At 40.1% G+C, this 15222-nt stretch overlaps 1 protein-coding gene and 2 non-coding genes across 7 annotated transcripts in view; 2 read left to right on the top strand and 1 right to left on the bottom strand.

Annotated features, from left to right (window-relative positions):
* The window catches only part of LOC6562687 (semaphorin-1A), a 144577-nt gene that overhangs the window by 119789 nt on the left and 9566 nt on the right, over positions 1-15222 (top strand). For all 5 annotated transcript variants that reach the window (XR_006246584.1, XR_006246585.1, XM_043214443.1 and 2 more), the window contains exons 5-10: positions 7351-7455; positions 8386-8474; positions 8939-9080; positions 9163-9284; positions 9397-9477; positions 10826-10971. Coding sequence is in view for 3 of the 5 variants with exons in the window: in XM_043214443.1 (XP_043070378.1) it covers positions 7351-7455; positions 8386-8474; positions 8939-9080; positions 9163-9284; positions 9397-9477; positions 10826-10971 (685 nt within the window). In the remaining 2 variants the exon portion in view is untranslated. The remainder of the gene's footprint in view (positions 1-7350; positions 7456-8385; positions 8475-8938; positions 9081-9162; positions 9285-9396; positions 9478-10825; positions 10972-15222) is intronic.
* On the top strand, positions 4966-5037 carry Trnad-guc. Its single transcript has one exon. It is a non-coding gene; the product is annotated as a tRNA-Asp (tRNA).
* Trnad-guc lies at positions 5278-5349 on the bottom strand. The gene has a single exon. It is a non-coding gene; the product is annotated as a tRNA-Asp (tRNA).

Genomic DNA, 15222 nt, shown 5'->3' with positions numbered 1-15222 from the left:
CCTCTCCAGAGTTCGGGTAATTATGCGGCACACAAGACATGTGGCCAAAAATGTTGAAACTAATTCTCGACCTCAGCCAAAGCTGTGGCAGCTGCTGCTGCTGCTGCTGCGCTTTTGATTATTCCATTTGTGGCCAACTTGGCTGCACATTTTTATCGCCGCCAAAGTGAAATGTAATTAGTGCTAATATATGATAACACCAAATATGTATGGCAACAAATATAAGAACTTTGGATCTGGCCGTGAGCCAGTCGAATTTTCACAGCCATCAAAAAAATATCAAGCTTAAAGTCTTTTGGCCCGAAAACTATGCCAGCCACATAACCTCAATAATTTTAATAAATTCACACACAGACAGCAAACCTCACATATTTCGCACATGTGTTAGTTTATTTGAGATTAATTAGACTGGGGTTAAGCCAAAGAAGCCCGAGCGAGCATCAGAGAATCAGAGCTAGCCGTGCATGCAAAATCGTTAAACAAATTGCGTTTACATATTTACCCCGAATGCCAGAGAAAACCAAATCTCTCGTGACAAAAGGATTGTGGCATTGCTGTTGTGTGGTGCGATTTGTTGGGTGGTGGGTGGGTGGGTGCAGTTCTCGATGCTGTTTAGATGGGACACATGATAAAGGATGCTGACCTGAGTTTTGACAAGGATTCACTTTTTGCAGCACACTGAATAAATCAAATTGAAGCAGGGAAGCTATTAAAAAATAAAAAAAATTTAAGTATCCTGGGAATTTTTAGCTAGACTAAGGTATAGCTAAAAGTGAAATAATAAAATTGAGAACGGGAAATTATTAAGTAGTGGGATCAACCGAATGAGGAGAGTGAGAAAAGTTTAAATGACGAGTTGGTAAAAACTTGTACAAAAGGAGTCGAGTCTTCTTTGTTATCTTTTACTAATTTAATAACAATAATCAAATTCAAAATCGTCTTATCGATCAGCAGAACATATTGCTAACAAATAGATTGCTTAATCGTATTGAAAATTATATCAAATTCAACAAACATAAATTGATTTTCATGAGTTAGTTCATATGATTATTATTAACGTCGCAATTCCGACTCGCCTCTATTATTATCGCTGTCTATTTGTGTACATTTAAAAGGCCGTTGAGTGCTTTTGAAACACGCTGAGAAACCACCCATTAATTAGTCAGTCAATTTACAGGACCCACCAAACGTGTGACTCAAATGAAGTAATTTGCAGTACATTGAGCTCGCTTTTGGACAGTCGATGGGTGGTGGTGGATGTGGTGGAGTGCCCATATTAAATAGGCAATGTACGTGAAATGCACTTGTGCCAGACGCTGTTGTATATGAGTATGTATGTGTGTCTGTGTGTGTATAGATGTGAATATAATTATTCCTAAACGAGCTATTTAACTAACGGCCTTACACACACACGCAGCTCGTAATTAAAGTGGCATAAACCAGGCAACCACTCAGCCAAAAGGCTGAGCCCAAAAGTGAACCTGTCCAAAAAATATGTTTGCATAAAATATTTAAAACGCAACAGCGTTAAACAAACCGAACCATATCCTGGGCTAACCTCTGCTGTTACAGGATTCTGGTGCTGGTTTTTTGGTTTTGGGCTCAGGTTTTTTGGTTCCGTTGGTATTTCGGTGGTTCCGCTGGTTCCGCTGGTTCCGCTGGTTCCGCTGGCATGTAATAAAGTTACGCGTGCTTAAACACTCGCCTGACTGTCATTGAAAATGTTTGTAATTTATGTATTAGCGTGTGTCTGTGTCTGTGTGTGTGTGTGTTAAGTGTGTGTCTTTGTGTGTGTGTGTCTGCTGCATGGTAAAACATGCAAATTGCCCCAGTCAACGCGATGAACTTCGGTGCGACTTGTACTCGTCGGTTTAAAGAACATTTTCCGTTGTTGCTGTTGCTGTTGCTGTTATGAAAATCGATTAAATCACTTGAAGAGTTTATCGAACCTGTCAGCCACACATACAAACACACACACACACAAACACACACAGCCGACAAAGCAGGTCAAATATTTGCACAAGAAATACGTTTCTCAAAGCTCAAAGACAGAGAGCGACAAAGAGACTCAGAGAGAGAAAGCGAGAGAGAGAGAGAGAGTCAGTTGCGGGCCAGGGAAAAGGGCATGCTGCGGGTAGCGTCGACGTGGCACTGCTATTGCTGTGCATAATTTTTGCACGCTAGATTGTCATTTAAAACTGAGTTAAGCGCTGCAATTGCTGCAATGCGGACAAGGTGGCAACGCTGGCAGTTGTACTCTGCTGCGCTGTGCTGTGCTGTGCTATGTGTGCGGGCATGATTGCGGTACCGTTGAACGACCATCCAAACGGTACGGCAACGAGTCCCGGTTAACGGTACTGCTGCCTGCTTGTCCTCGTCGCCAGGTAATGAGCAAACAATAAAAGCAAACGGCGCTGCACGAAACAATGGCGACAAGAAACAAGCAAAACTTCTACAATTGAGAATGCCAGACGGGACGATACCCTGTGGCCAGCACCAAATTAAACTACACATGTACACGTAGGTGTAAAACAAATAATATGATTCCAAATACAAAGTATAAATATAAAAGAATAAATATATAAATTGGCTTTCTTATGACATATGTATGAATGTAGCAGAATACCTACAAAAGACCAATGATAATTCATATGCTCAATTTTTAGACGTCTAAAGCTGAAGCTAATCAGCAATTAATATATTCTCTTTATTACATTGTACAGCTTTTAGCAAACACTTTCTACAGGGTAAAGCGAAAAAAAAACCAATTACATCCAAGCCAAAGGAGACAAGCGAAATAGCAATAGACTCTGCTAAAGAGTGAGGGAGATAAGAGACATAGAGAGGGAGAGAGAGAGAACACAAGAACTTTTCATGTTCTGTCGATGTTGTGACAAGAGTTACAAGAAGGGTTAGGGGGGAATGGGTAGTGGGCCCATGTTTATTGTGCGCCTCGTTAGCTGCCAATGGCGAGCAACAACAACAATGACAACAATGGCAACTCTGGTCGCGATGTAAATTGCATTTCCATTGTTAATTACCTGCGATTCATAAATTTAGCATATTACCCTTTGACCTCAACGCCCTGCAACATATCTGAGGCGAACCGACTTCCCTTTCCTTGTAAGCATTGCAAACCTTTCAAGTATGTGCAAATTAACATAATTCGTAACAGGTATTGTCAAGGCAGAAAGAATCAACAATTTTTATACTACTTTCAAAATGTTCACAACAATAAATATTAATTTTTTTTTGCTGTGTATGTTTTTCATTCGTGTTGAACAAATATTTTACATTATTTTAATTGTAATGTATGAAAATGTGCATAATATAATAAATATTTAATACACAACCTCTGCTTGCTTGCTTTAAAGCGATTAACTTCAGTTGTCGCAACTTTTAAGCCAGCCAACATAAAATCCCCAATTGAATTTTATATCTATATTTATTTTTTTCCTTTAATTTCAGGCGTATATTTTAAATAAGCGGAAATTGTACGAAATGTGATGAAAATCTCTTGAATACATTTATTGACATAATTACGGGTTACTCAGCCACGAGAATTGGGTGTTTTTTTTTTCTTTGGTTTTGGCTGGCTCCCCATTGTTGTTATGGCTCGTTTCATATTTCAATTTGTGAAATTTGCATTTTCTAGCAATTTTCTAAAAAGTATAATGACAAAACTTTAAGCTCTGAGCACAGCTTAAAGCGGCGACTTGGCAAATCCGCCACAAGGCACCCCCAATCCGCCCCTTGCGCATATTTAGCAAATGCTTTTATTGGCCGTTAGGTTCACCTGGCCCATGCCATGCCAATCGGTCGGCGCAGTATCCACGATAGAAAATTAGCATTTGTTATTTATCACCACCACGAATGGAAAATTCGTTTGCCAGCAAACGGCGAACGCTTTTACTTTTCACTCACCGCGTGACTTTTACAGCCTCTTAATTTAAACAGCCGCTCTGTTGAGGGTGGCCGTGGGCGGATTTGGGCACGGCTGGGCGAATGGCAAAATTAATTTGTACCAGACGACATTTTTAATGTGGCTGACGTGCTTTTGTTGCTGTTGCTTTTGCTGCTGTTGTTGTTGCTGTTGTTGTACAAAGCTGTCGAGTCGCATTTGGATTTGTGTTGCGTTTTTAGTTTACTTTGGACATTTTCATTCGGCGCGTTCTTGTCACGTAATTCAAATTTTATATTCACTTTTGAGTACCACCAGACCACCCCCAACCCCAACCCACACTCATGTCGTGTATACACGTGGCTGCGTGCGTGCGTGAGGGCTCCTGTTGTAAATTTGATCGATTTACCGCACAGATTTCACACCCTCCAATCTACAATCCACAATGCCTCATCTCACATCTCTCCCCCATCGCTCATCTCTCCCCACCCTGGCTCTGGCTCCGGCTCTGGCTGGCGTGTGCACGCGAATCAACATGAAATTATAATGCACGCATTAAATTCATGTAAGCTTTTTCTTTTTTATAATTACGTAATTTTCACAGTTTTGCATAAATTGTTAAACAGTTAGCGACATTTATGTATGTGTCCCGGCGAGCTACCTTATCCGCTATTTATTTTTTTTTTTTATCTATGCCCCGGAACAATGGGTTGTCAATTTGCGGTGCTCTTAGCGATATTTGATGGGTTCAGGCTTATGGAAAATTGTTCGATTATGCGATAATAGCTGGCAAACATATATAACAATTGATTTTCACGCTTTAGCCAGGTGCAAAAATTAATGCGTATAAGATTAGAACATTCTGTGATCAATTTGAGAGTAGAACATTCCATGTTTTTAGCTTAGACGAAATGTGAGATTAGATAAGTTGACATCAATTCATATATAAATACATTTTAGCTAAGCTAATTGTAATTAAGATTTATTCACATTTTTAATAAGAACATGCGACATTCTTAGCAGTATTGTCAACATGTTTCTGTTTTGGCAAATTCTGTTCAACGTCCTCGATAGTATAGTGGTTAGTATCCCCGCCTGTCACGCGGGAGACCGGGGTTCAATTCCCCGTCGGGGAGACGGTTCGTCATTAATTTTTTTCGATAACTTCAGATATATACTATATATATACTATCTTCGCCTTTAAATTTATTTTCATTCGATAAAAAATGTTAGATCTGATATATCTATATATTTAAATATATATGGGAACAAATATTGGAACAGTATTTGTAGCAACATTTTGTTTTACAATTAGTATATACATATTTAAAACAAGAACTAAAATAATAAAACATAAAAAGAAGATTGTAACATCTCTCCCCGACGGGGAATTGAACCCCGGTCTCCCGCGTGACAGGCGGGGATACTAACCACTATACTATCGAGGATGTTGATCTGCGCAGCGAAAATAGCCAAGTTGCTTTGGCATCTTTCTAATGCTTGGCAAACCGAATTTCTATTTAAAATAATAAGAAAAGTTGTTTTTATTTCCTTATGTTTGAATTGTTTGCCCAACAGCTGATAAATTAAAAAGATAAATTATTGTCAAAGTTTGCATTATATTTCATTCCACTGTGTGTGCTGTGTGTGTGAGTGTGTTCTTGGGTAATTACACAAAATATTATGGGGGTGGGGATGCGACTGAAATTACTTTTGATGGGTAGCAATAAGAGAAATGTCTACTGACGACGGCTTTCTCAGCGTTTTATGCAAAAATGTTTAAGGGCTGCTGCAAGATTTTTGTGTTTTTTGTTTTGTTTTTTTTTTTTTTTACGTCCATCTCCAATCTTCTCGGGCTGTTTTACATTTCCCGTTTGCCTGTAGATGCAACGTTGATAATGCGACATTTGGCTTGCTGTGTTCGGCTATTGCTCTCGAACTTTTGGCCAAAAGCGCCTGTAGGCAGCGCACAGAGCCAACACAGCAATCGATTCTGTCATTGAGCCGCCGGCTGCCAATGAGCTTCATCGGACACAGACTGAGCGATTGTTAGCGGGGAGCGTCTGTTGGGCAGGCGAGGGCGAGAGGACGGGGCGTGGCTGCTGTTTCGAACCAAAGGCAAAACCATTTCCGGCCAGACAATAAACGGGCAACGTTGCCAGCTTGCTAGGCATTTCCGGCTGAGCGTTCAACTTGTTGTTGCTGCTGCTGCTGCTTCGTCTGTTAATGTTGTTACTGCTTCTGTTGCTGTTGCTGCTGCTGCTTTTGTATTTGCTGTTGTTTTACTTTATTTTTTCATATTTCTTTTACTCGTGGAATTGAAGTTTGACAATGCCAAAGCCAGTAGGCAGTGGCAGGCAGCAGACAGCAGGGGCAGCGGGCAGGCAATTCAGCAAGTAAAAAGTTAGGGCAGAAAAAACTCATTTATCTTACGTCTGGGTGGAGCGAAAGAACGCTGCCTTGAGGGAGAAGGATGCGAGAGGAGCGGGAGGAGATTTCACTGTTCCTCCCGGCCGCAGGGCAATTCAATGTCGCCGGAGACATGTCAAAAGTTTTGCTGCCGCTGCTGCTGTTGCTGTTGCTGCTGCTCTGGTTTTTGTTTTTGTGTTTTCTCGTTTAACTTAATTAAATTTTGCTTGGAAATGCGTATGTGTAATGACAGTATATGCCACACACACACACACACACTCACAAATACACACACGGAAAGCAACAATTGATTAAAATTTTATTGTTTTTATTGGGCCAAGAAAACAAATTGCTTAGTAATAAGTAATTTGTGTATCATGTCTTTTGCATATTTTAGTTGCGAAAATTGGCCCGGGATAAAAGTTTCGTTTGAGCCACGAACACGACACGACACACAAAATAAAAGTTTATTGCATTGCAAACAAAGTGAGCTACAAATTTGCGCATAAAAAATATCATTTACACTTAATAAAATGCGACGCGTAATTGACATTTATTGGCGCCATTTTCGGCTCGCATTTTTATTACATAATGGGGACCTCCCCCCCGCCCCAAAAGAAAAACTGCTTACAAGCGGATAGTAATGATACTTGGATTATGCATAACAAATTTAAGTTGCGATTTATGTGCTGCTGTAAAATTTGTGGTGATTTTATTCTCGCATTTCTTTGCAATTAACTTGAAAATCGCAAAACAATTGACTCAAGTTCACAAATTCTTGTTTTCTGTTGCAAATTCAATTGAATTGTTACATATTTATAAAGAATCTTATTGAGGCATAATCATAAAAAGGAATTCATAATTGATCAAATGCTTTTCACATTGCGTTTGTGACTTATTTATGTGTGCTGTTAGTCAGCTGTTTTTATTTTATTTTATTTTTTGAAGACTTTATAAATATTTGTCCACTTAACTAAACAATCTAACTTTCAATTCCATTTCTCTTCTTTTTTGTTTTTTTTTTTTCTTTTCTTTTGCAGACAACGAATTATATTCAGGCACAGTGGCCGATTTCAGTGGCAGTGATCCGATTATCTATCGTGAGCCTCTACAGACGGAACAATATGATAGCCTCAGTCTCAATGGTAAGTTGTTTACACGGCCCATCCACCAGACATACTCATCCCCTCCAACCCCACCCCCTTTTGGCAGCTTTCCACAACCACTTCTGATAATTGAAAATGTCGGCTCTGTTATGATGATTGTTGTTACTGTTGCTGTGCTTCTTTCCTTTTATATTAGCGAAATGCTCGCCACTCGAATTGAATTAAGTCTCATTGTGTTCCTGTGACTCACATTGAGTCGCTCCGCTCTCAGCTGTTGTTCATTGTGTTGTCAGTATATCCTGCAAGCAGGACATGGACATGCCTTTTGCATATTTCAAGTGTTCACGTCTTCGATTTTCATATGGCAGACGTTGATTAACTGAACTGAGACACAACAGCATCGCCTGTCCGACTGCCAGTTGACTGTCCATTACTATTTTTGAGACATCCTCTTAATCCACCCTATAAAGCACATGCGAGTCCTGAATATTTCATGCAGCTGCGCGAAGTCTTGTTGCAAGCAACTGTAAATGTTACAGTCTAACAGCCTCTAAAGCCTGACAAAGTCTGAGGTGTTTATATATTTATTTATATTTTATAATTTTACATAGCCATATCAAGTTTGGCAAACTCTTAATGTCCCAATTGTGTGCAAGAAGAACTTTGCAGATATTATTTGTTATGCCTTTGTGTGCCATTTCAAATCCCTCGCAACTTAATGGATCATGCTCTACGCATAAATTTAATGCCCAAGGATGGCATTCGATACGCGGAGCTGCCAATCGAATGCTATTTTTTTTGTGTTATCGGCACGAGTCGCACATAAATCTGAGCGCGGATTTGCGCATCAAAATGTTGAACTATAAAATATTTACAGCAAAAACTATAAATGAAAATTATGACATAACTTTTTGCTTGTTATTTTGGTTCAACTTGATACTCATTCTGTGTCTTTCTATTCATGCACAGCGCCAAATTTTGTGAGCTCATTCACGCAGGGAGATTTCGTGTATTTCTTCTTTCGGGAGACGGCTGTGGAATTCATCAATTGTGGCAAGGTGAGTGAAACGAATCGAATCGAATCGAATCGCATCGCATCGCATCGAATTGTTGTAAATATAAAATCTGAAAATGCTGGCAAAACCCAGCAACAAAAAGAAAAAGACCAATTTCTATCTACAACAAATACAATTGGCCATAATCGGATAGAACGAGGAGCACTGCGAGAGATATAAAGGAGCGGAAGTGGTTCAATCGCCACCATATTGAGCGGCCATTTTGCTTGTGTTTACTGTGTACGTGGAGGACACTTCCGGCTTGCCAGACTTGGGCATTGGGCAAACACACAGTTATCGGTATTTGGATTTAGCCAGCTATTTGTTTATTTGGCATCGTTTGTTGGCATTCCATTTGGGCTGCAACCACATCAATGGGCCGATTAGCTGCATTCTCCCATTTTAGCCATGTTTTTTTTTGTTTTGCCTCTTGTGTATTTTCATATTTATCTTTAATGCCATTTCAGGCGATTTATTCGCGCGTCGCACGCGTCTGCAAATGGGATAAGGGCGGCCCGCATCGTTTTCGCAATCGCTGGACGTCGTTCCTCAAGTCCCGCCTGAATTGCTCCATACCGGGCGACTATCCGTTCTACTTTAATGAGATACGTAAGTGTTTTGGGCCAAAGGTTGCTACTGACTCTGATTCACATTATATTTTTGTATACATACACATACATATTGTCCACAGAATCGGCCAGCAATCTCGTCGAGGGACAGTACGGTTCCATGAGCTCCAAATTGATTTATGGCGTTTTTAATACGCCAACAAATTCAATTCCCGGCTCAGCGGTTTGTGCTTTCGCCTTGCAGGTGAGTGCACAATTACGTCGGCATCCTTAAACTTCAATCTATCTTATATATATATATATATATATATATATATATATCTATCCCTCTCGTTCTTTAATTTTGTTATCCGCAGGACATTGCCGACACATTTGAGGGACAGTTCAAGGAACAGAGCGGCATCAACTCCAACTGGTTGCCAGTGAATAATGCCAAGGTGCGTACGACTATTTCAGTTACCAATATATAATCTTATTTATGCCGGCTGGTTAATGCTTAAGTTTCACGTCTAGAACGTAGCAGCAGCAGTTTGAACGCAGCTGTTTCACAATTTATGGCCACACAAATTTGTCCAGCTTTGGCAGCAGAGAGCACATTTCTTTTGCCAAAAATTTGCATTTGATTACGAATGGTTTCTGCGCCCCAGAATGCTTCGACCCAGCTGACTGCACACGTTGCCAACGGATTGCGTCTGACTGGAGTCAACCACCACAAAACTGCACAATTTTGCGGTTCAAGAAAAGCCAGATTAGAAATTGAAAATGTTTAAAAGTCGAAACAAATGCCACACTCCGAAATGCATTAAACTTTTAATATATACCAATTAAAGTGCACTTCCCAGACCAGGCTGTTGCCGCTAGACACACAGACTATATAATTTCGTTGAGAATTTCAATTTGTTTTTGATGTGTGTGTATATTTGCAAATAGGAAGAACTTAGCTGGCACTAAACTTTAATATGACCTCCAGATAAGTTTGAAATTGACAACTGTGAAACTGTTCACAAAGTGAGCTAATTTTTTTTTATTACAATGGTTCACTTATTCCAGTTGGATTGCACAAGTTTTATCGATATGCATAGACTTAATACTAACTATGGCAAGTGCCTAAAACAACAATAATACTTGGCAAATCAGAAAAATATGAAATGATGTCTAAACATTTAAGAAAAACTATGTTTAATACTGGAGGCACTCAGTTATTTACTGGACTGCAATATGTCATCAAAGAAACCAAAATGACATGCATTGGTTAAGAAAGGATTTTTGAAATCATGGCAACTTTTAATATTTAATATTACTGAGCGACAAAGTAGATATCCTTATATAAACTAGATACTTCTATGAATGCTGACTTAATGCTTTCCATACTCAACTTATAATTCAGCCAATTCAACAGCCAACTGAACCTGCATTTTTCGCTGGTGATTCATAAACCAAATAGAGACAGTCTCACACACACACACACACGCACAGACAGACACACACACATGCACACACTGTAGCACAAGGGACACTTTCCGGTGATGCTTTGTCCGTCTGCACTTGGCCGTGCTGTGCAATTTCCGGAACGTTGTTGTGTACGGCGCGAGAGTAGCAAATGCAATTTATACGCTCCTTTTTGTGTCCAGTATGAGAGATACTTACAGGAGCACAGGGCGAGCAGTGGGAGGGTTAGGAAATAACTGACCGAGCATAACCATAACCATAACTATAACCATAGTGCCATCTTACACTGGATACTAATAATTTATATTTCTCGTTCTTCTCTTTTGCCTTTTGTAGGTTCCCGAACCGCGTCCCGGTGCCTGTCACAATGATTCACGAACACTTCCGGATCCAACATTAAATTTCATCAAAACACATTCGCTAATGGACGAGAATGTTCCGGCATTTTTCGGTCAACCGATTTTGGTGCGGACGAGCACAATGTAAGTAACAAAACATATATATATATATATTTAATGTATAGCCACGTGTGCACATCGCAGAAGTAGCTGAAAACTGCAGCCCCTCCCGAATAAGCGTACCGCAATGTAAATATTATTGCATGAAACCAGGACCAAAACTATCCTCTCTCTCACTCTCTCTCATAACAAGTCCTGAGAGTGGTTGGGGGAGTAAACATTCCATGTGTCGATTGTAAAAACTTTAGCTGCAACTTGCTGCTGCAACTGCAACTGCTGCGGTTGCGGATGTAGCCAAGTGAATACGTGACGAGCCAATTTCAGTGCTCCACAATTCAACTAATTTCATTTAAATAACAAATTCCATGCCATGCGATATGCTACAACTTTTCACATGTCGTATTACGGCCGTAATCGTTGCTGCTGCAGCACGTATACAATGTTCGTCCCATGTTCCGGGTGGGGGGATATAAATTCCAAAGTCGACAGCGTGGATTTGTTTGATATATGCAGAATACTCTTGTGGCAATTGGTTGTTCATCTAATTTAATGATTGCCATTCAAATTTTGACAATGGACTGATTTCATTTATTGGCAGAGTTTGGAAAAAATTTCACTTTTTTTAGGGATAAACTTAATTTTTCATCTTCAATAACTTACGGCATAATTTCCATTCAAATTGTCTAACGATAATATTATCAATAATTCAGCAAAAAGGCATTTTTATAAATTCTTCTTATGTTTTCTACACATTTTGCTGGCTGTGACGTAATATTTGTGTCTGAGATTTCAGTTGGCTGGAAAAGGCTTTTGATTGTTAAAAATTCCGTTGTAAAAATCAATATTAAATTGAAAAAAGCAATTCATTGAAATTGTGTACGCTTGATCTTGTACAATTTCCGATGCCCTTTCAAAGGGCGAACATTCGGTTGAATTTTTGTTGCACAGCTTTAAAAGTTCGATAATAAAATATTGTAAGTACTCGAGCTGTTTGCGAGTCAAAGAAATGATTTCACCACACAAGTAGATATAGATATAGCACACACACAACCACACACACACACAACCACACACACACATGGGGCCACAACATTGGGGTGCTTAAGGCAAGACTTCAACCTGCTGTTAGCCAAACAGCAATTGGCCAGAGGAGCATTCTTGTTGCACAGCCATGGTGCAGCTGCTTGTTTGGGCTTCGACTTTTCTGCATGCTCATAAATTATTGTCAAGACTCTCTCTCTCTCTCTCTCTCTCTCTCTCTCTCGCTCTCTCTCTCTCTACCACTCTCCCACTCAGACATGTAGAAATTTAAAAAAATTCAATTTGGCAACTTTTCCATGTAATTGAGCCACAATTACGGTCTGTTGAGATGGGGTGCTGTAAACTTTAAAGAGTAAATCATATGCGAGCCACTGAGCAGCAGCCAAGTAGGGGGGCTGAAGAGGGGACAGAGCCGGACGGGTGGTGCCGACGGCACCTTCTGTGGCTGCTCTTGCTGCTGCTGTTGTTGCTGCTGCTGTTGCTGCTACTGTTGTTGCCGCAGTCAAGCGATAGTTTGAACCAAACGAACCGAGCCAGCCAGAAGGAAATGCATGGATGCGCCGAGGCAACCCGTAACGAAAATATGTATGCACAACTGAATAAATTAGAATGAAATATGGAACACGTAGGACAGGAACGTTGACTACGCTGACTCTACACATCCACATCCAACCCATCCCCAGCCAGCCACACACATGAGCACATGACCACAACAAATGTGAGTGCGGGTGAGCAGCAGCGGCATTAGCGAAATGGTTGCGTGGTTCCTGCGTGGATGCTGCACGCAGAGACGAGTGGGTTGGTGTTGGTGTTGGTGTTGGTGATGGTTACGGCTTCGTTTTGGCCACTTACTCGCACACTACACGGGCAACAGACTCATTGCGTTTTTGGCAATAGGGCCAAATGCCAGCGAACACGCATCAGAATTTAATCATGCCAGCAATGCAATTGAAAAGCACAAAAGTTACCACACACGAATTGGCTAACACATTTATAAAGCGACCCACTTAAGTTGTGGCTGGCTCGTAAGACTCGTAAGTCGGTCAGGCACAAATGCAGTCCTCCACTCACAGTTGCATTTGTCAGCATTAAGTGGCACAGTTGAAAAACTTTCCAACTATTTCGGATAGCTTCCATTTGTTCGCATAACGATGACGAGAGAGACTACCAGATGTGTTTGAACTCAATATTCGGCATTTAATGAGAAAATGCCATTTTCTTCAACTTTATTATAATCTAAAAAAATCAAGTATTTCAATGAATTTTAGTTAGAATTGTTTGGCATAACAGCTGTACAAGCAGACAACTCTTCCAAACGAAAATAGAAAGAAAATTATTATGTAACTAGTTGAAGAAACCAACTTTGATGAGAATTTTTGACTAGTTAGACTCCAAATCTGAGAACCCATTTCCATATGAACTTTTTAGGTAATAAAAAACCATACGAATAAAAAATCATTGCTTGTGAAAATCTGTTTATAAGCGGAACTCTATTTTTAATCTATATTCATCTTCAACTTGGATTGACAACTTTACACACAGAATTAGTTATTTTAGTATTAATTTGCCTGCAATTATTTAAGATACAATATATTTGTTAGCTTTAAACAAGAGTTGCTCTTGATAATATTGCATTAATAATTTAAGTGACAAATTTATTATTTCGTTTGCCATTTATTGAGCGGACTGACACAAAAATGGCCGGGGCAGATCCTTTAAAGTATAGTTGACGATGTTAAAGCTCTTAAGCCCAATTGAATTTGTTGATCAAATATATTTGAAATATATTTAAATGAAAACAATGCAAACAGTTATCAGTTTGACAGCAAATACCACAAAATGACCAAACGGGACAGGCAAGGTACACTTGAAAGTGGAACTTGAAGTGGGAAAGGGATTGAAATTGGGAATTTGTTTCCGTCCCTGTTGCTGGCATTATTGAACACAAATGCCGAAATCAAATCAAAAATGCACAAAATTTATGGCGTTTGCTATTGAGGCATAAATTTATTATAATTTTATTTTGTTTTAGCCAAACGCTAGGGGGCCACAGTTGGAAGTGTGTGTGTGTTTGGAAATAAATAAATCAGAAAATGGGGCCATGAATCTGTATGAAATAGAAGTAGCTGTGCCAGTTGCCAGCTTTAGCAACAACCCACCCACCCCACACCAACACACACACACACCCACATACACACCGCAGGATACTCATTTGCATAGACCAGAGTGCGAGATGAGGGGGATTTTTGGGGGGGTGTAGAGTTGCCACCGCGCCAACAATAAAGTTTCTTATAAGTTGAAAGTTTTAGCATCTCGGCAAAAGTTAAATGCTTCAAGAGTTGCAAGTCGCTGGGGTCACCGGCTCTGTAACAAATTGTTTCCTGCTCGACCCCGGAAGTATCCATACTCGACAGATTTCTGCCAGCTGGTTGACCAAATCCTGACCAGCCATTGTGTACCAGCCAAGGTGCCAGCCACAATGAGTCTGTTGTCTTCTGTCTGCTGTCTGCTGCCTGCTGCCTGTTGTCTACAGTCTGTGTGCTTGTGCGCTTATCTTATCGCTCAAGTTTTTATACCTCTGCCACTTTTACTGTCATGGCCTTTATCATGCATGTCCTTGCCCGGCGGCTCATTCACTCACCGACTCACCGACTGCCCCAGCCCAGGCCTGACGCACTAATTTCATTCCATTGCGAGTGGAGTTGACTTCCAGTTGTGACCCTCGTCGCTGTTGCTGCTCGTGTCAGCATCGCCTGGGCTAAGCTCAACGGAGCGACACAAAAGTTGGCAAAAATTGTGCAAGTTTCAATTGCCAGCTGCTTGGACTCGTTCCCAAAAACCCAGACCCCAACCTGCCTCTCTAAAAGTGTCCTTTTCTTTTTACTCCTTTTTTTGTTTTGTTTTTTTTTATTTTATTTTTTTTATTATTTTGTATTATTTTATTTTTATGTGTCTCCATTTTATTTTATTTCTTTGTTGTGTCTTCCGTGCTGCTGGCGTTGGCCTTTTCCATTTATGTAATTTTCGGCTAGCAAAAGTTTTTGGCAGCACTTTTGCATTGCAATTCATTGGGATTATGTCCTGCCCCTGCCTTCATCTACTTACCCCCGTCCTGTTGCCTTGTTGCTCGCTTCAAGTTTAGATTCATTTCATTTTGATCGTTTGCTTTTGTTGCGTTGGGATTAATTTATAAGCTGCCTCAACTTTGCTTTTAGCTCGCATTGCATTAAATCA

The sequence above is a fragment of the Drosophila grimshawi genome, unplaced genomic scaffold (assembly GCF_018153295.1).
Source record: "Drosophila grimshawi isolate 15287-2541.00 unplaced genomic scaffold, ASM1815329v1 contig_1377, whole genome shotgun sequence".
NCBI lineage: Eukaryota > Metazoa > Arthropoda > Insecta > Diptera > Drosophilidae > Drosophila > Drosophila grimshawi.
Note: the sequence above shows the minus strand (reverse complement) of the source record. Positions and strands in the feature narration are given on the sequence as shown.